We start from the raw sequence: 22,347 nt of genomic DNA, 5'->3' as shown, positions 1-22,347 counted from the left end.
TATTGTTTTTGTTCTGTAATAATAAATCAATAACTAAATTTGTATTTAGGCAACTACTCTATATAAATATTTAATGATTAAAAATAATTGTTTCATTCAGATTTAAAGACTCATACTTATATTCATTGTAAGATGTGGCATTAGAGATGTAACATATAACTTTTTTTCGTTTCTTGGCGCTTTTAGTGTGTTTTTGACTGGTACAACATCTGATTCTGTTCAGGACAGATTTCTTTTCCTGGGGTCGATGTTATAAAACTTTTTACCGGCGTAAAATGCTACCGGCGTAAATGATTTTTGTCATGAAGTATTTTCAAAAATAACAGGCGATAAACTTTCTACTGCCGGAACGTTTACCGTCAAAAAATGTTCCGGAGGAGGGACTTATGGAAATTTTTGTTGAAGATCCAAAGATATGAATATTTACTTGTAGAAACATGTGGTTCAGAATGTTTTTGAATCTTCAACTCAAAAACACTTTGTTTTTGACAACCTTTTATGTCTTGAAAATGCTATTGATCCGGACAATAGATTTTTAAAAATAAATTCATTGCATAGATATATACAAAATTTAATGCAAAAAAAAATTTATAGCATTGAATTGAAAACCTTATTTTGACTCTAAATTTATATGTTTAAAACATTCTGAATGATGTGTGATGAAAAACTATCCCCAATTAGAACTTTTTTTCCGATCTGATTTTTCAGTATAGGAAGCAGGTGAGCAGTAAGCCACTCCTTAAATGTGACACTATCAAACCATCCATGTCCTGTGAGATTGTACCTAGTTCCATTTGACCGTTTTCAGTCTACGTTTATCATAGATTTTCTGTGTTTTAGACGATGGATTATATTTTCCACATCCCGCAGCGTTGCTACAAAACATGACTGAAATATTAGACTTTGATAAGTTTATTACTCTTTCAGGGTATTTACAGCCTCTACGACATTGGTTAGTTTCATCATAGTTGTATATATTTTCTGCTGACACATTTGTAACAACTTGGATAAGGTTTTCATAAACTCACTTCTGGTTTTTTCGTTAATAGGAACCTGATGGCGTTTTATGTTGGCTGCCAAACGCAAAGTGAGCAAAGAATATCATTTTAAATACTTTACTCCATTCTAGTCCTGGAAAATTATTTCTAAACTTTTCAATAGTTTTGTTTTGGGAAAAGAGGTAATCTTTCACAATAAACCTAAAATCCAATTCATCCACTGGAAATTCAAACTCAAACACCGCCAAGATGTGAGAAACAAAAGCAGATTCTTCCAAAGCAGTAAATTGCAGGATGTCTTGGGTTTTGATTACGTTTTAGCTTTAGTTTATTTTGGATGATAATTCTACATATGACAAAATGTTTAGATGCTACTCTCTGACTCATTCGGTCTTCATTAATACCAGAAAGGAATTGTTGGAGCTTATTTTGAGAATAATCAACATAATTTCTGGAACCCGGTTTCCTGGTATACATTCTTGGCATTTTCATAATCTGGAATATAAATCAATCAATATATTTTACCAACAAAAAGCTCTTTACAATATAGTAAAATTATTACAACATTTTTATGAAAGGAAAATGCAAAGGAACCCTTGCAAAGGGACGATAAAGAGGGACTGTTTTGAAGAAACAGTCCAGATAGTACAAGGCTAATTCAAAGCAGAGACTTAAAACAAAACAAAAAAACAAACAAAAAAAAACAACAACTAAACGAAAAAAAAATAAGTAAAGAAAAAAAATAAAGTCATTAATATATAATATTATATATAATAATGATTTTTATTTATTATATTTGTTATAATAACAATGATAATAATAAGAACAATAATAATATTAACAATAATAATAATAAGGTAAGCTATGACAAATCGATTGTAAAGCACAATAACAGAAGATGTTTTGTTATATAAAGTATAATTTTTTTAATTTATTAATTTAATGTTATGTGATAGATATTTTTTGCAATAGTCTGAATTATCAACTCTATTTTTAATTCATTAATAATTAATCTAAACTTGTCACTAAAATTTATACATTTACACTTTGAATTTGTCGAAATGCGAATCAAGGATATGGACTTTCAAAGACATTCTGCATCCCATTTTGGCGTAATTCTTCATGAGAGTCTGCACCAACTCCACATAGTTTTCAGCTTTGTGATTACCAAGGAAGCCCTGAACAACTGCAACGAAACAATTCCAAGCCGCTCTCTGCGTCCTGTTCAACAGCTTTGCGAAATCCTCACATTCTGTGATCTTCTTGATCTGTGCTCCGACTAATATACTAGCCTGACCTTAGCCTCGGACAATTTTGGAAAAAGATCTTGGAGGTATTGAAATGCTGCTGGCTCCTTGTCAAGAGCAGTAACAAATTGCTTAATGAGACCTGTCTTGATGTGCAGCGTTGGCATAAGCAACTTATGAGGTTCTATCAGCGAGTCTCACTTTACATTGCTCTTCCCAACAGAAAACTCGGTCCGTTGTATCACGGCTGTCCCAAAGGAAATAAGGAAACTTCGTGAAACCTCCTGGAAGACAAATAAAGAATGATACCATTTTGAAGTCACTGATGACCTCCCATCCGTAGTTGTCATACTTCAATGCACTCAGAAACATTGTGACACTGGTGTAGTCCTCTTTGAGATGCACAGAGTGAGCCATTGGGAGAGATGGGTAGTTGTTTCCATTGTGTAACAACACAGCTTTAAGGCTCCGGGACGAACTGTTTATGAATAGGCGCTATTCAATAGGATTACATGCAATACCTATGGCTCGGAATAGACCAGCAACATCGTTGCAGAAGCCTATCACGCTGACTAAAGAAGTTGGAGGATCTTTGATGCCACTTTTTCATTGCAGTTTCAAACTGCTTGCTAAAAAGAATAAATTCTGATGTCTACATTAAAATAGCTCAACTCTTTTTCATTGCAGTTTCAAACTGCTTGCCAAAAAAAATTAATTTTTGCCTAATTTACTTCCAAACATTTATTTATATTTGTTGATTGCTTTACCAAAAACGAATTAAGTGCAACATTTGTCTCTATAAAAATAGTAAGCTTCCATTTTTTATCTCTCGCCGTCCATCAAAATACAACTGTCAAAATTTGAGCGTAAAACTTTTGTGCTCGAGGCATTTTGTTTGTTAGAAGTTTGGCATTTTGTTTGTTAGAAGAACTTTAGTAAATTGCTTGAAAGTTTCTTTACCTTCTTTACTAAAGAATTAAAATATTTGTACTTTTTAGCTCTACCTCTGTATGACAAACCTGGGTTTCATTCAAATGAACGAGGTTTCCTAACTCTTCTAATAGTAGATAACGCAATTTTAGCAGCTTATGAGATTTTTTTATAGATTCATGATAGACTTTTATCATGAATATGCAAGATTTATTTCATATATTTTAGTAGCTTTAGTGATATTTTATTAAATTTATAATTTAAACTTCTTTTGATTCTGCATGATGTAACTCTTGTTACATGGTCGAGACATCTCGTCATTTTAAATCTCGAATATATGAACACTATAAGAGGGATTAAAACTTCCACATGTTTAAATGCCTTCATTCCAACGAAACATGCTTTTCTAAATTTACTAAGGAATGTTTTTAATTCCAGATGAAGCTGTTACTTTAAAGAACCTTAAAATTAAGGACATTTGTCTGTACATATAGTGACAAAAGACTGTACATAGAGTGACAAAAACTAAATATGAAAAAACATGTCAATCATGTCAGAGTGATGATAATTTGAACAATGTCTAAATATTGAAAAATTAAAATTATAGAAAAAACATTTCACAGGAAGTTTGTTTAATTGTTTGAATTAACTTTATAAAAACTTTAGTTATGTTGCAACCAGAAAGTTACATTCCAGGTAAAACTCAAATTAGACGTTAATAATATAAAATCAAACCCTACTATTTTTGTTTTTGCTGATAAAACAAGCAACATATACAATATTTCCCCAGGTAATCACCATATAATACTGCGCAATACTATTTCTAATAATTGTGCAAAAATCTAGAAAATGCAATTAATTTAAAATACTAAACAAAGCATTGTTAATGAAGTTAGATGCTAGAGTTGCATAAGTTGCACCAGCGCAAGCATTTATTTCATTAAAAGATCATTAACATAGGTGTCAAGTTTTAAAAATAGGTATGAGAGAGACTTTATAATGCTGACCAACCTATGTATCTTTACCAAAAAAAAAAAAAAAGGTTCAGGTCAAAAAAAAGAAAAAAAGAAGACATGTTCTTCATGGCAGATAGAAATACTAATAAAAAAACAAATCAGACAACCAAGAACACAAATCAGACCAAAAAACAATTTAAAAATTAAAAAAGTAGAAATCTTTATTGGTGAAAACATGCTAATAAGAAAATGGGAGTTTTTAAAATCTTTTGTAAATGCAAAAGGGACTCCGCCAAATGACGGAGACTTGACAGATTTGCATTATCAAAATAAACTCCTTTTTGGCGTAATGAAAAAGCGAATGAAAAAATTTTTTACGCCAACCATTATATGAATTTTATTTGATATAATTTTGGTTCTTTGATTTAGCGGTTCCTCAGGTTTCAGTCAGCAAATCTCTCATATAGACAAAGTGGGCATCTTATGGAAATATTTGAGTAATGAGGTACAGGTTTCAGAACAAACCATGTGAATATAGGGGTTTTGTTAAAATACCAGACTTATTTTGATGGGGCTGTAAACTTTTTCTATTTAATATTATTGAATGATGATTTTGAAAGTTATATCTGGTTTTCCATTCACTTTCGGTTAATCATATATAAACTTTGTTGGATTGGTTTTTAGCTACGATGATGCATTTGTATATAATGTTTTGCTTTATTTTGACAATTGCATTTTGGTCATTATTTTCAATCTTGGGAAAATAATTTTTTTGTTGTGGTTTTTAATATTTCTTTTATATTTTTAGTGAAGCTGTAGCTTACCTTTACAGTGTTTCTATGAAAGATTTTGTGATGTTTGTAAAATATCACAAAATCTTTCATAGATTACATAAATTATCGCAAATAGAAGTTGTAACGGTTGTTACACAACCAATTTCCTTTAGGATAATCGTTTGTATTATTTATTTCGGATAATCATTAATAATTGCAACACAAGCAATTCCCTTTGGACAATCAGTTGTAAAAATATCTTTAGAAAACTAATAATGATTACAAAAAAATTCCCTTTGCAGATTAATTCAAAACAAAGAATTCTTATATGAATGGAAAAAAACCGTTGTCCTAAGTTTAATATAGTTGAATAGTTACAGTAAATCAAGTTAATTCACTTGATTAGAGGTTGTGTTTTTATCTTTGTACTGATGTGTTGCGCTTTACTAGTTTGCAGTAACTGATTTATGAGTTTTTCAGATTTTAATTGATTTAATAATGGAGTCTGATGACAACACCCATATACTAAAAAAATAATAATATAGGAGTAGTAAATCTACAAAATATCTACAAAAAAAATCTACAACTATCTACAAAAGCAAAATAATTAAAAAAGCGTTGACGGAAGCCCCTACATAAACTACGCTGGGAAGGATATACCAGAAAGAAATCCTGGAGGAGATTGCGAGTAACTTAAAATATAACTTTTTTGGATGTATTAATTGCGCTAATTTTCTATATGTTTTGTTGATGTATTTGGGATAAGGCAATAATAATTTAAATACTGAACGTATAATATTTATTTAATATAATACTTGCTAAGAGCTTTTTACTGTTACTTTTTTAACAGAAACGTAATATTTCTGTTTTAAAAATTTTTATTATTAGACTTACTTTAACGGCTGAACCTTTTGATAAAATATGTAAAAAGTTTTCTTGTGTATGAATTTCGTAGTGTACGCCTAACTAAGTTATTTTCTTGTGGTTTTTTAAGGTGCAGAAGAAAGTGTTTTGAAGTCATTGGAGAAGATGAATGACTTAGGTTATTCAACAAGTTTATTAGTCTTAAAACTAAAAATGAATAAGATTACTATCTGCAGCCATTGATGTGTACTAACGAGGTTAAGCAAAAGAGAAGGCACAGTCTTCAAAGCCGGAACGAGCTGTATTATTTTTTTATGAAATATCAACACCATCTTAAAAGCACCACGTATGCAAATTGGCTTTTATAACCTTCTTACTCTGTGACAAGTAACAGATTAAGAAGGCTGGACAACCTTTTGAAGACAGGACAACTCCTTCGTGATGAACGTGAACAAAGTAATTCAGAAAATGCTAAACCTGAAAGTCATTAACATGTTGAAAGAGCACATATCTTTTTATCCAACAAAAACAACTCACTATGGTAATATTGAAAACCATTTTCTCAATGAACAACCTTCTGTATATAACATATACACGACGTTTCAACAGAAGTATTCTGGAACCAATGTAAATTACTAGTTTTAGTTGAAAATATTTAAGCAGCAATTTTCATTGAGGTTTGGATTACCTCAAGTTGACACATGCTGCACATGTGATGAGTTACAGGTGAAAATTCAAAGTAAATATTTAAGCGATATGTTAAGACTGCTGCAGCTGTTGAGAAAATGGTTCATATTCGCAGAGTCAAAATGTTTTCCAGAAAAAAACAAAAATTGCACAAAAAATTTAAAGATGATGATAAAACAGGAGAGATTTGTTTAGATAATATGCAAAATTTACAACTTCCTTGCATACCAGTTCAAGAGACTTTTTACCTAAGGCCGTTAGTGTTTTCTGCATACACAACTTTTTAAGATGATAGTGTCAAATTATTTTTGTACCATGAAGGGCTTGGTGCAAAGCAACCTGATGAAGTTTTCTTCTTTCTACTAAAATATATAGAATCTTCCTGCAATGATGTAGAACAGTTTCATGTGTTTTCTGATGGGTGCGTGGACCGAAATAAAAACCCATACTCTTGTTAGGCTATGTTCTGTAGGAGTATCACTAAACAAGTTTTAGAGTGTTGAGCAATATTTTCCCGAGAGGTCACTCTTTTCTTCCTTGTGATTGAGACTTTTCTGTCTTGAAAAGAGAAATCCATAAAACCCTAAACCTAACCGTGATAGGCTTTATACCTTATAAGAGCAAATATCCTTATTTTTTTAAAAAACAAACAAACAATGTTGTCAGATAAAAAAGCTGGCCGCAATATGCTCAGGAACAAAAAAGTTCAAAATTCAAAATCAGAACTTTTATGCATATGAGTCACAAAAATGGAAGAGGAAAGTAATCTGCAGAAACTATATAGATGGATATGTTTGGCTGAAGTAAGGAACTGAAGTCCATCAACTATATTGATGGACTTCAGTTCCTTACTTCAACCAAAACATATCCGGGTGGAGTGATCCCAATGAACACTAAGAAAATTGTTGCTATCCATAAACTTATGCCGTACATTCAAGATGATGAAGGTGTTAAACAGTTTTATGAACAGATTCTAAATTGGTCCACTGTAGTCAAAGGTGGCCCAGAGTTTGAGCTACTGTAGTTTAAAATTTTTTTCTCAATCATTCTATTAAAAACAACAAAATAGAGTTTTGGGTTTATTATGAAAGAAGCCATCATCTGTTTTAAGTTTGTTTATATGAGATTTATTTTTACGGTTTTTTATGAAAAATTTTACAAACGGCTCTTAATTGCAAAATCCAATGGTCTTTCGGGAGTCTCTGCGTTCTTTTTTTTTTAATTATTACGTGTATATATATATATATATATATATATATATATATATATATATATATATATATATATATATATATATATATATATATATATATATACATATTTTTAAATCTGCATGCAAGGCGACTTGAGTAACGTGAAAAGATTTATCATAATTTTTTGCAGTTTTACCGAAAAGTCTAGGTACAAAAAATATTCACAAAAAATTTAATATTAAGCAACAAATATTTACAAATGAACTAAAAAATTAATGTTATAAAGAAAACGAAATTAGGCGAAATAACACAAGAAACAAAACCAAAGTGTAATCTGATTGCGTTAGAAAAAAAAACAAGAAGAGTGGATATAATATTTTGATATAAAAAACTTCACAAGAAATCGTTTAAGAGGGAACACATTAAAATTAACACAAATATATCTCAAAAATAACGCTATATCTATATATTATATTATATAAATAATATATCTTAAAATTAACACAAATATATCTCAAAAATAACGCAACCTCATTTTTTTTTAAACAAATTGGAATAGATTAATAACTGAAGTAATATATGCTAAGAAAATAAACAATAAAACACTTTTTAATCATCAACAAATGTTAAACTTTTTATTGCGTATATTAAATCTTTATCCTGTTTGACAGTATTTAGTGTTGCTGTTATTTCTATGCTCTAAAGAGTCTTTGTTGATCGAATCCGCGGTGAAACTTTTAAATAATCATGTTCACTATTCATTTTTAAATATTTATCCAAATATATAAACTGCAATTTTTTTAATTTTTCAAATATTTATTACCTGGAAATAAAGAAAAATCAATAAAATACTTTTATTTTTGAAATTAATCAAATAATTGGAATTCTGAGTTCTGCTTTTCCGATACCTTTAAGTAAATGACGCGTCTCCATGACTACTTAAGGTAGATAGCGCAGCTGTCTGACTTCTTTCCGTAAATGGCGTAACAACCGAACTTTTGAAGATCTTCCGATATTCGCTTTGCAATGTTTCACGATACTCTTTATACATTAGACAATATATTACGGGGTTTAGAATTGTTGAGGATTTTGCAAACAAAGCAGAGTATGTTAATAGGCCTGTTGGTAAACTACGTCTAAGAGAAGAAAAAATTACGCATATAGTATACGGAGTCCAAACAATAAAAAATGATGAAACAATGAGACTAATAGAAATAAAGTCTTGTCTTTCCAACTTATAAGTTTCTTTGGTAATACTTGCCTCTATACCTGAAATATGTTTGCACAATTTGAGCATTTTGGAAAGCTCAAAATGTACTCTCAAACTGCAGTATATAATAATTACCAAAGGTATAAAGTAACAGAATACCATTAACGAATACAAATAGCTACGTTTACTATTGTCTTCAGGGTTCAGATTAATCGAGCACCGATGTGTGTCTTCTTTTTCTCGTATTATCTCATTCCAGCCCAATAAAGGAGTTACTGACCAAAAAAATCCATAAATCCAACAAAATAGAACAAAAAGTAATGCCTTCCTTCTAGAATCTAATAAGAATTTCTGTATTTTTAGGGGGTATACAATTGATAAAAAACGGTATACACACAAACAAACCAAATGGGAGATTGCTGTCAAAGCTAGGTACATTACAATAAAACCGTTTGCTCTACACAAATATTCATTTTGCAAAGGACTGTTTAAGTTAGAGAAGCCATAAAGCTCAACTGGAAAACCTAAAGTGCATTGTACACCGTCACATATAGCAAGGCTCATCAAAATTATGTCTCTCATTCCCTTGGATTTTCTTTTTAAAAATATTGCTAAAACAACGGTAGCATTCAGTACGACAGAAAAACCACATAAAAATGATAAAAGTATAATAACTGACGCCATTGATAACTATAATATTCAGAACAAAAAATACCGTAATAAAAAAAATCAAATTATTTGTTATATATACTACAAACATATCCATTAAAAAAATACAAACATTTAAGGGCTAACATAACTTTTTTAGGTCAACACAGATTGTAGCGTCAATTGTGTCGACACTAGATTATTTATAATTAATTTTTTTTTTCCACATTTTAATAATTAAAAATTATTTAGTAAAATCATGTAAATTAAAGAAAAACTTAATGATAATGATAGAGCTTAATATAGAAACTATTCGATGAAATGCTAAACCCATGTTTCAAAAACACCAAAGCTTTGATTTTGATCAAAAGTTGAATATGTGATTTACTTAGTTCATCTACCTGTTCGAATATAATGCCCTTTTTCAAAAACAAGTCACAGTAAAATTTAAAATTTACTGCAAGAACTTATTCTGGTGACTATTGCAAGAATAAGTTGATGCATAATAACCCTCATATGATTTGGTTTTTACAATCGTCATCGGCCAAAATGGAATACTGATAGTGGTCACCAATTCTAGTAGTTTGAACATTTTAATAACACAAACTTTAGTAACGAAATTAAACGTTAATAAATTCAAATTTAAACCCAAAATTGTTAGCGAATTAATTATAATGAAGGATCAGGTGATATCAATAGTTTATTAACTCTAGAGGATGCTCATTTGTGATTTGATGTTTGTGAATGAATGTTTGTGATTGGATCTTTGTGATTGGATGTTTGTGATTGAATGTTTGTGATTTGATGTTTGCAACTATGGGTTGAAGTATTTTAAAAACAATACACCATTTAAAATGCTTATTGAATTATTTCTTATTAATTTATATGAATCACTATTGAAATATTAGTTTTTAGGGAAAAAATGGATTATTTCTTTATTAAAAGCTTTTTATGCTAAACTAATTATCAAATTAATTGAAATAAATATAAAAAATAATTTTAATTATCGATTTTCTTAAAATACATTATTTGGTATTCTTGTAGAATCACTAAAATTAGTTTCTTAAGAAAACTGTTCCTACTGTCTCAATTTTTAATGTTAGTGTATTAACCAATCCGTATGTCGCACAACACGTTGCTCATACTTTATGTAGCTAATATTAATTTAATGATATTACTCATATTGTTTTCAGGAAAGTTACTACAGAAACTCCTATATAATCAAGAAAAAAAGTAAATTCTGCTTAGACCATCGAGTCAATTTGCTTATAAAAAAACAAATTGACTCAATGGTAAATATGTTAAAAACTATTTTAATTTTTATTTATACATATTGGTGATTACTATGCTGATAAAATTTTTATTAAAAATATACAAAGTTTTGACAATACTGATTTTTATTAATTTGGTGATTTTTAAAAGCAACATTTGTAAGATGTTTCAAAAAACTAATGATCCTACATTTTAACAATTTTTATTCTATATTATCCTACATTTTACCAATTTCTATCACTTATTCAGCACACAATCTGGTTTCTGCAACTCAGACAAAAAACAGATTGGAACGCATAGAATTCTTTAAATTATTATTTGAATGGAATTTTTTTTCTTTGTTTAAACATTTATAAACATTTCTAAATTTAAAATGAAGCAGAATTTTTTTTTTTTAATTCAGATTGAGTTTCTCAAGAAAAAAAAATAAGTAAACACTAAGCGCAAAAACCTTTCTTTGATTAATTTTATATTATAGACCCGTAGCAACCGGGTGGGCAGCATGGGCATTTGCCCCCCCCTTCCCCATTAATTTTCAAATAAATAATTTTGGAGAAATTGGCTAAAAAAATGAGTAAAAAAAAAAAGGTAAAAGGTTCTTAAAACTATTTCGGGGTAGTACTGCCTCCCCAATATAATTTTTGTTCCTACGGCCCTGTATTATCATCATCTACCACTGGTAGAATAAGACTTATAAGGCGTTCTACAAGTATGAATGTGAAAAGTTTCATTAAAATCAACTTCATAGAAATCGATTTCATAGCTACATTGATATCAATTACATAGAAATCAGCTACATTTGATATCGATTACATAGAAATCGACCTCGTAAAAATTACCAACATAGAAATCGACTACATTAATATTGACTAAATAGAAATTGACTACATAGAAATTAACAACATTGATTTCGACTACCTCGAAATTGATTAGATAGAAATCTAACATAGAAATCGGTATAAAAACCTTATGACCATACTGTACAAAAACGAGAATATCTACTTCAATCACATAAAAATCAACTAGGTAGAAATTAATTACTTAAAAATTGAAGGCATAGAAATCAAATAAATAGAAACTTATACGAGCTATAATAAAGTAAGCAATTGCGTAGCAGCAAAATGTAACAACAGCATAGCCGTAAATCCAAAGAACAATTTTTCTAACTCTCAACATCTGCAATATAGTTGAATAAATAATTAAAAACATACAAATCATAAAAGTTATGGAATATGGTTGGTAGAAAAACCTTATGATCATACTGTACAAAAACATTTTGTAAACGCTCTTCACAAAAACATTATGTAACCACACCGCAAGAAAAAGTTATGTAGCCACACTGCAAAAGGACGTTTTCAGATTTCAAATATTGAAACAAGTACATTACCATAGCCAAAAAGTACATTTCTTAGATGCTTGTTAACTTATAATATGTTTGAAAAATCAAAGCTATTATGTAAAGTTATATTTATACTCTTTTGGCTTTTAGATTGAATTTTGATAAAAAATTGTTATAAGCTTGTACGTACAACGTCCGTAAATAGAATTTTGTTATTAACAAAATGCTGTTGATGGACGTTGATAAACAAAACAAATCTCATAATGTTTGTTTATAATAACTTCTTTCACTTTTCAGTAAAAAATCAAAAACTTTTCGAAAATATGAATGTTGATTATTAAAAACTAAATATTTGATACTAGTTTTAATAAATTATAATTCAAAGCAGAAAAACCAAACAACTTTATTTTATCCCAATCCATTATAAAACAAAAAAGCAACTACAGAGATGTTCAGTCATCAGAGCCGTCCCGAAGAAATCTTGAAGGAGGAGTCGTTAGTCGACAATAAATGTATCTGTTTTTGTCGACTAACTACTTAAAAAATAAAGTCATCGTTTGCTAACATTTGCTTAAGTCAACTTAAGGTCAAACCTTGCCGACTGAAAGGTCCAAATTTGCTATCAATTTTTTAATGGGATTTTTGTAAAGGGTTTTTTTCCCCTACACCCTTCAGGGTCGGCCCTGACCGTCAAATTTCTCTAAACTAAGTAATGTTTAATAAACAATAGTTTAACTGAAAATTATTTAAAGTACAAATTAAGCACACTGTTGACTTAACGGAGAGTTGAACTTTTAAAAAAAAGCTGTATTTTTGTAATGGTATACCAATATTAAATTTTATTCGACTGTAATAATATAAGTAAATATAAATATTCACGTACTAATATTTGTGCCAGCTAAAGTACAAATAATTAAAATTCTTGAAAAACTGCAGAGACAATATAAAAATTATTCTGATAATATTCTTATAAATAATTTTACAAATCTTATTTAGAAAAAACCTCTATAGAAATTGTTTTAATTTACTTAAGAACAAAATTTATAATTTAAGTCATTTTATTTTAATTTTGGAAGGCCGTATTTACAAAGGCTGTATATATTCCACATTACCATAACATTAGCTTATTGTTAAACAAAAAGATAAAATCTTTTAATAAACCAACATTAAGCAAAATAAATGTAAAGATTTATAATCTAATCATTTTTATTGTACATTTTTTATGAACATTCTAAAGGTGTTTTTTTTTTGTTTTTATTTTTTATTTTTTTAATATTCAATAATAAATGAAATATATAATAGCAACAAACAAAAAGGAATTTTATATTATATAATTTGCAGCAATATGTTTAAAACGGAAAAAGTTGTTTTACGCCATTATAAGGTTAGCTATTAATAAATATTTTTGGTCTTCACGATAAAAAGCGTCATTAAAAATCTTTAGTTTTACAAACACTAAAAAACTCGATTAAATTAAAATTTGTAACACAAATATATTATAGTACTATTAAAATTTATTATTAAATTAAAATTTAATATTAAAATATTAAAATTTACTATAAAGTTTAAGATAATTTAATTTATAGGACCTTAATCTATATATTTATATTAGGGGTACACCGATGCCTACTTTTGACCAATGCCGATGTCGATTGGTAGTGGCCGATACCAATCCATCGGCCTAAATTTGAATTTATACTCTTTTTTTTATTTATAGGTAAATTAAAATTTTTTTTAATATAATGTTAACGGTCAATTTTAATGCTTGCTTATTTGCTAAAATTTGTTTAATGCTTTGTTGTTTTACTCATTGTTGGTTTTTTGTTTAACTTTATTTCTAATTTTAATTCTTAGAAGTTAGAAATATATATATATATATATATATATATATATATATATATATATATATATATATATATATATATATATATATATATATATATATATATATATATATATATATATATGAATATATATATATATATATATATATATATATATATATATATATATATATATATATATATATATATATATATATATATTTATATATATATATATATATATATATATATATATATATATATATATATATATATATATATATATATATATATATTGTTCGTCTTATATGGTGTACACAAAAAATAACGAGTAGTAATTATATTAATTATATTCTTTAAGATTTATAATTTCTTGTAATATTGTTTTGAAGAGACTTAGCGACACTTACCGACACTCAGCGACACTTACCGAAAATTGTAAATTTAACTTCTTTTAATTGCAAGAAAGAATTCAAATGAGTTTTTATAATCATCTCACCCATCAATTATAATATTTACTAATAAAAAATCGTAAACAAACAAAGTTTTTTTAAAAAAAATCGAATAAACATCAAAACTTTTATTTTTATTTTTTATTTAATTTGAAACATTTTTTCTATTTTTATTTTTTAATCTTATCTCTTTAGTTCATTCTTTAGGTTGTTTATATTTAAGTAAAACAAAAATATTTTTTCAAATATACTCATCTAATAGTATAGTAGCCTACAGTTATTTTAAGATAGTAGTCTTCTATTTTAAAATAGTTTTCTTTACTGTTCGTCGATAGATTAAATAATAAATGAAGCAATTATAACAACCCAGCAGGCATTGAAGTCAAACAGACGTCTTTTGGACTAATTAACTAAACCTCAGACCATCTTTTAAAATCTCGATGATGCTCAATAAATACGTCCAAATGGTGTCCTTTAGACGTCTTACCATTAAAAAGTAAGGTGTCCGTACAACGTCTAATAAGTATTCTATTTTTATCAAAGTAGGAGTGCGCATTAAATTAAGTTAAAATAACTTGAACTTTATTTATAGCGCATTTATTTTCGATGAAAATGAAAAATAACTTCAAATAATAAAGAATCAGTCAAGAATTTCTACGGTAGACATTTTAAATTAACATTTTGATTAATTCTTCCTTAAAAAATTTTTTTTTAGTTTATTTTTAAATTTTTATAATGGTTTTTTGTAGAAAGTAAATTTAATTATATTATTAGGTGTATGTAGATTGGCAGTATAGTGAGTGGAAGTTTTTTTAAAAGATACAAAATAAAATGTTATTCTATACTTCTTTACTGCAACATAAGGTGCAGTGAGGTAAATAGGGCAAGAAACTAGTAATTTTTTAGGAAAATTTACAGCATATATGGTTAGTCATTAATTTTATTTATCAAAAAATGCTTAATTTTATAGGAGCAGTATACGGCCATATTTAGCACATAAAATTTAAATATAATAAAGTACAAAACTATATTCTCAGTCAGTGGTACCAGAAAAACCTTAAAAACTGCCTCTACTCCCTTATTATCTAACATGCAAAGTATTTATTTTTAGATCGTCACTTTTCATCCAAAAAACAATATATTTAAGACGTTTGCGTACTGTTTTGTGAAGCTTGTTCTCAACAAAGCCTAGAATGGCATAGAATTGAGAAACACATTACAACAAGCCGTTATTATTCAAGTGTTTAAAAACATAAATAATTTTTGACATTTTTATCATTTTGACTTTGTGATCCTGATTTCAAAAATTTAATTCTTTATCAATATTTTATTAATAGCTGTCGACAAGCATTTTGCTCTTAAACTTATTTTCTCTGAGGTGATGAATAAACGTAACTGTATATTGCTATGACAAAATACTTAACATTTTTTCAAAACCCCCTTTGACCATATTAAATTTTTTTTTTGTTGCTAAATTTAAAGTGTTTTTATTTTTATATTATTTCATAGTAAAAATAAGCACAAAAAAAATTAAATAAAATCTAAAGGGATCTAAAAAATGTTAAAGATTTTCGGTGTCAAATAAATGGGTGAGTATGTTTAATTTGGAACATTGGAATATTTTAATAAGTCTTCAATTTAATAACTTTGCGGTAACTGTCATGGTTATAATTATTTTTAATATTTTTTAACTATACTTTGGTCATTTTACTTTATCATTTTTTTACTTCCTTGAGTACTTTTTTAGTTTCTATTGTTTTAAAATTTTCCCAATTATAAAAAAGTGACTTTTTTTATAACTGAGGAAATTTTTTTAACTTTTAAACCTTTATTAACGTTATTATTTATAAATAGTTTTTAAAATATAAATAATAATTGGCTATAATTAAATTTAATTTATATTTATCTCTTTAAGATTGGTTTTCAAAAACTTTGTTTATTTTATGGGTATATTGGACATTTTCTTCGTAAAAATATACAGAAAATGTTTACAAGAAATATCTGGCAGATTGAGTTATGCTGCATTGTTATAAACTTAAAAACTTTGTCCAGATGCTTGCTTAACTTGAAAGCTTGGGGAAAAAAATACCTCATAACATTAATTCAATTAAATTATTAACGCAATTAAAGTTTGTGTACTTTTGACCTAAAAACAAATGTCTGAATACAAGGTTAGCGTTCTTTCAGGTGATTTATATTAACCTTTTAATAAAACGCATACCCAGAAAATTACACTATTTTAATACCAATATAAATACTAACAATAACTTTTCAGATCTGCGTTTTATCAATGTTTATTTTAAACCATCCTAAAAAATGCTAATACAAATCGAGTTAAGCTTTTGACTTCTATCGTAAGATTCGTACTTTCAGAGACATATTTATAGTTTTGGCTCCCTGGGGCACTAATCCTATAAGCGCCCTCTTTTACAAACAACTGTATACTTTGATATTTGGTAATTATTAAAAAGACATAAACATTTTCAAGACAGACATATATATTAAGTTAAACTCACTTGAAATTAAAAAAAAAAATTTAACTTTCTACGTGAGTTTTGTTTTGCAAATGTATTTTTAATAACATTAAAGCTCATATCTATGGTAGTGTAGATTTAATAGATTTGTTTGATAACCCATTCGCAACCTCAAATTAAACTTGACCCTATTTAATACTGAAAATGATCTCTCGGCTGAACAATTGGAAGTTGGGCAGCATAGATATATCTTTAATACTACATCTACTTATAGTAGATATAGCATTAAGAATAGTTATAAAGTTCTTGAAGTTTATCAGTTCTGATCATTTTACAAATATCTATTATATTTTTAGGTCTTATGTTTTCAGTCATTAAATAACTTCTGAATTGTATACACTCATTAGAAAATGAAGTCGAAAGATCATTTTGATATATATTTTAAAGTATTTCTGCTTTTTTTGTAAACTTCTGATGGTGATAGTTTTATTATTTGAAACAAAAGGTTAAATTTATTATTGGCTTCATCATAGCACAATTTTATTCTTTCTAGTTCAGAATGTTGTTTATCTATAATAGCATAATATGTGTTAATCCTTAAAGTATCTCGAGTTTCGAAATTTATTTATCCTTCTCATTTTTCATTTGCAGTTAATTTTCTTTTTCTTTTGCGTATTTTTTGATATACTTTGTGTCCCGATCTATTATTTTCTCTCTCTATTCATAGATATCAAACATACTACTTAGATATAATGATCTACAACTGTTTCTAAATCTAAACGGACTGCAATTATTTATTCCTGTAGTGATACGTTTTCTATTTTAATTAAATTGTTCTAAAGTATTTCCCATCTATATGAAGAAGCACTGAAATATTTTTAGATATTTTAAAGCAGAATAAAAAATTCAGAAGCATCTCTACAACAGTACACAACTCATTCACCAACAAGATTTAAAAAGTGTACCAAACATGGTACAAATGTAGCTAAAAGGTTAACTTCTTTAATGCAAGCTTGAAGTCCTGTACACACCAGACATGTTAGACGCATTGTCGCAACTTTGACCACGACAAACTAACTAAACTAAAAATATAGCATCTGCTCATTCTTCAGATTTATGACCAGAGTTGGATAAAAACCCGAAAAATCTTTCTACCGGACAGCCAATCATCTTTATAAAAATTTAATATAAATTTTAGATTTTTATAAATCTAATATAAATTTTAGATTTTTTATAAAGATAAATTTCCAATGGTAATATTCTCGTTTTTAAAAAAAGTATGCGCGCGTATACTTGTAGACAGAAAAGCAAATAATTGAAAATTTTGACGCAAAAAACTTGGAGACATATAGTAGTTCTATGAGTCGATCCATGGTTTGGAATTAATAATAGTATAAAAATTTTCGTTATAATGATATAAAACAACTATTTTACGATTTTCTAAGATTCTACCATTCTGACGGCTGGCGCCCTATCAAAACTTGGCGCCCGGGGCCAAAGTCCCCAATAACTACCCCTTAAATACGTCTCTGCGTACTTTTGATGTCTGTTAGATATCGCTATACATATATTAGTCACAAATTATATCTTTTATTAACTTTACTAGAGTTGTACTTTTGAATTTGAGAAGCTGTGGCGCAGTGGTAGTGCACTTGCCTAGGAAACAAAAGATCCGTGGTTCAAATCCCACCTCTGGGCAAGTTTTGTGACATTGGTTAGGCAGGAGGTGTGAGCTTCCTATTAAATGCTTATCTGCGATGCTCTGTGATAAGAAAGTAGTGGCTTCTTGGGGCACCTAAATAGAAATTAAAAAAAAATTATCTGTTAAATAACTTACATATATGATATAAAATACTGAATTTACAAATACAGCTTGCTGTGTACGCTGGAAGTTCGTGGAAAATTTAAAAGATCACTGGAAATTCAAGGAGTTTGCTGGGTTTCTTGCGAAATAAATTGCCGTATTTCCAGTTATCGAAAACGTTGTTGGAAGTATACATGAAACTTTACTTTTAATATTTGCATAACCTTAAGTAAACCTTGTTTTTTGTATCTGTAGTGTCAGTTTTTATTATTATAAATTTTACTCTAAAAAAAACATCGGTATGCTGTTTAATCATTTTTTTTCTGTTTAAATGCATGTTTATTTAGAATATAAAAATTGATAATAACACTAATAAATATCTTTATTATCAAATACTATAAATATTATTTAGTGTTGTATGTAGAGTATAATAGTATTTATAGTATAATACAGTACTGTTTATATTATACAAACGATACTGTATATTATATATCATCATTTAATGATACTATAAAATTTACGGTGTTGTATATATAGTATTTGCAGTACAGGTAAAGGGACCTCAGAATGCAGTGGGACCTCAGAACGTCAGGTTTTAAATTAAGCAATATAAAACCCAAATTTGTCTGACCGCAAAAAGGCAGACCGACTTATTTTGCGGATTAAAATAGTCCGATTATTAAATATTTTACAAACCGTAATCCGAAAAATAATTTACGAACTAATAGCGAATTTTTTTTTTTTCGGATTCTCTTTGCTGTTTGGATTATTAATCCGAAAAACTTTTACGAACTGCTATCGGATTTTTATTTTGCGGATTTTTTTTGATGTTCGGATTATTAATCCGAAAAACTTTTACGAATCAATTTAACTTTAATTCGCTTAGCGAATTATACGAATCGCGTTCCGTTCGCGTCACTATTAAATGGTGTGGTCCAAATAAATTACATTTTTATTGTGCGCGTCCTATAAATAGTGGATTTCTTTTTTATTTTCAATCATTCCTATATGGAATTAGTTCGCTTTGCGGATTGCTTCAATTAGTGGTCCGATTTATATTGTTATATTTCTTCTACTAAAATAGAAATAGAAATAAAAATAGAAATAGAGATAAAAACTAATTTGAAAAATGGTTACGTTCATTTCAACAAATTAAGGCAAATAATTAGTTCTTTTGTTGAAAACATGCATGCCTCTAAAATATCATTTATTGTTAAAACAAATATTAAGCAAAATTTTCAAATAACTTTTATATAATTAGTTCTTTTTCGGAAACTGTTTGCATGCATCAAAAACTTAGTTATTAGTTCTTTTTCGGAAACTGTTTACATGCATCACGTTTTATTAAGGCAAATATTAAGGAAATCATATTTGCTTAATATTTTTAATAATACTCCCTCAATATTTACGAAATTAATTGGTGTTCAAAGTGCAATTTGGTGTGTTGACCACCGTCTAAATCTAGTTGTCAGTGGTGCTGTCGATGATAAAAAATATCCGAAATGGTCAATTCTCAACCACAAAATAACAAAATTAGTAGGTCACTTCAACCAGTCTTCTCAAAAAGCTATGACTTTAGTTAATGCTGCCAAAGCCTTAAATAACTCCAGAACGAAGTTAGTGCAGAGACGCTCCACAAGATGGAACTCTGACCTCCATCAAATGGAGTCTGTGTTGGATCTTCTTCCGGCGATGCATTCTTTCAAGAATCCGAACCCTACTGTTTCTGGAGGTTGTAAGTTGGCAGATCTTTTACCAACAAAAGATGAAGTGGAATCTATTCAATCTGTCATCCGGCTATTGAGAGGCTTCTCAGAATTCTCTGAGAAATGCAGCAGCAAAAAGAATGTTAGCATTTGTTCCGTTATTAATTGTCTATACAACATCAGAGGAAGATTAGCAAGGGAGATGATCAAGCCAAAAACCGAAGTTTCATCAGAGCTTGCTCACTACTTCTAGCAAATCTAGCAGCCATTAAAATTTTTTTTAAAAGAATTTTAAACTCCTCTAAAAATAAATTTGCAGAAATGTTGCTAAAAACAGTGCTAAAAAGATGCATGCACAGAATAAATCTAATTTTCTTAAATACACATTTCAAATTACCTAGCATTTTGTGGTGCTTTACCTACCGTTTTGAGGTACCAATTCAAAAAACTATATAACAAACTACATTAATTTCTTTTAAAAATTGAAAATAAAATGTAACACTCAAAGTTAAAAAAAAACATATAACGAACAAAAAATATAAAAAATAAGATCTATATAAACTATAATCAAAAATCAGCGAAAACAGAATAAAACGTTGTATTCTGGAAAAAATCAGAAATAATAAAGAAGTCTTCAACGTTATCTTCATCAGATTAAAACTTAAGGCATTTTTTGGTTCCTCTTTCAGTAAATGATTTGATCATAATTGGCTTTCAACCTGTTTCACCTCAGCATATGCTTTCTGAATGTAGATTTTAAAACGTTATGGCAACTCGAGTATCATCGGTACGTAGTTGCAACGAAAGCATTCTAAATACATGCACATTCTTACTTACATTAGTAGAATGCCTCAATTTGTTGTTGTTGTTTGGATTTGTTTTCTTTAATAGTTTGCTCCTTTTTGGAAATCTCTTCCTTGATTGATGAAACCGTTTCTAACTTTTTTTCCGTCTCCATTGAGACGTGAACTTGGGTAACTCTGATATTTACCTTGTTCACTTTAGATGTTACTTTGGTTACAGGCAACAAACTAGGTGTTTTTTCAAGTGGTATTGATTTATCAGGTATCGTTTGAAAAACTTCCATGGCGCTTTCATATTTATGTTTCCGATAGCTTGCTGAGCCATAACAAACATTTTCAGAGATGAAATTGTGCTGTTGATGATTGATTATTTTCAGTATTTTCATAAATACACAGCTCGGTCGTAAGAACTATCCTTTTTGTATCCACTCAACACTGAGTCCTTGACTTAAAATTCCAACTTTTTATCTGCATTTATGATTGTTTGTTTTAGAGCCCAATTTGGCCGTAACTCTGCAATTTTATTCATGAAACTTATTCTAATGATCGTCATAAACCAAGAAGATTGCAGATTTAGCACTTCTGTACTCAGAGTGCAATTTTTGATTGATTTGATCAAAGATCTGGGTAAAGCCCGTTGTGTCAGGTGGAGTGATGAATAGTCAAATATTTTTGCTTGCTAGAAATGTCAATACATCACAGTCAAATCTTGAACAATGACCATCATATAGGACAATAACAAGCCGTTTTATATTATTTTTTTCTCAATAGTGGTCAAACATTTGATATGCACTTAATGTGTATTGTGATCTTCGCTGCCACTGTCATTTGTGGAGATGAGGAGATTCAGAATTCGTATAACTGCTTCTTTTGGAACCATAGGGACATCATTCCTTTTTTCCTTGAATATGTGGCACATTGCTATATCTCCTCCAAACACTAGATTTCACAATCATAATGAACCCTCAATCAAGCTCAATAGTTTAATACGCTGCTGTTACATATTCATCTTATGTATAATACTTGCCAATCTAAAAATAAACATCATACTAAAAATGAACATCATACAAAAATTTCTTAAATATAAAAGTCAACAATAACTAAAATTACCCGTTTAACTCTCATAAATTTGCGGCCTAACCATATTTATTGCTGACTCATTACCCGT

At 28.5% G+C, this 22,347-nt stretch overlaps 1 protein-coding gene across 1 annotated transcript; it reads right to left on the bottom strand.

Moving 5' to 3' along the window:
• Positions 1-8,215: 8,215 nt before the first annotated feature.
• LOC101237418 (melanopsin-A-like) lies at positions 8,216-9,626 on the bottom strand. The gene is given in 2 exon segments (NM_001309757.1): positions 8,216-8,432; positions 8,557-9,626. A coding segment is annotated over 1 exon segment (984 nt). The 5' UTR covers positions 9,543-9,626; the 3' UTR covers positions 8,216-8,432; positions 8,557-8,558.
• Positions 9,627-22,347: the final 12,721 nt, after the last annotated feature.

This window comes from Hydra vulgaris, chromosome 12, assembly GCF_038396675.1.
Source record: "Hydra vulgaris chromosome 12, alternate assembly HydraT2T_AEP".
Lineage (NCBI taxonomy): Eukaryota > Metazoa > Cnidaria > Hydrozoa > Anthoathecata > Hydridae > Hydra > Hydra vulgaris.
Note: the sequence above shows the minus strand (reverse complement) of the source record. Positions and strands in the feature narration are given on the sequence as shown.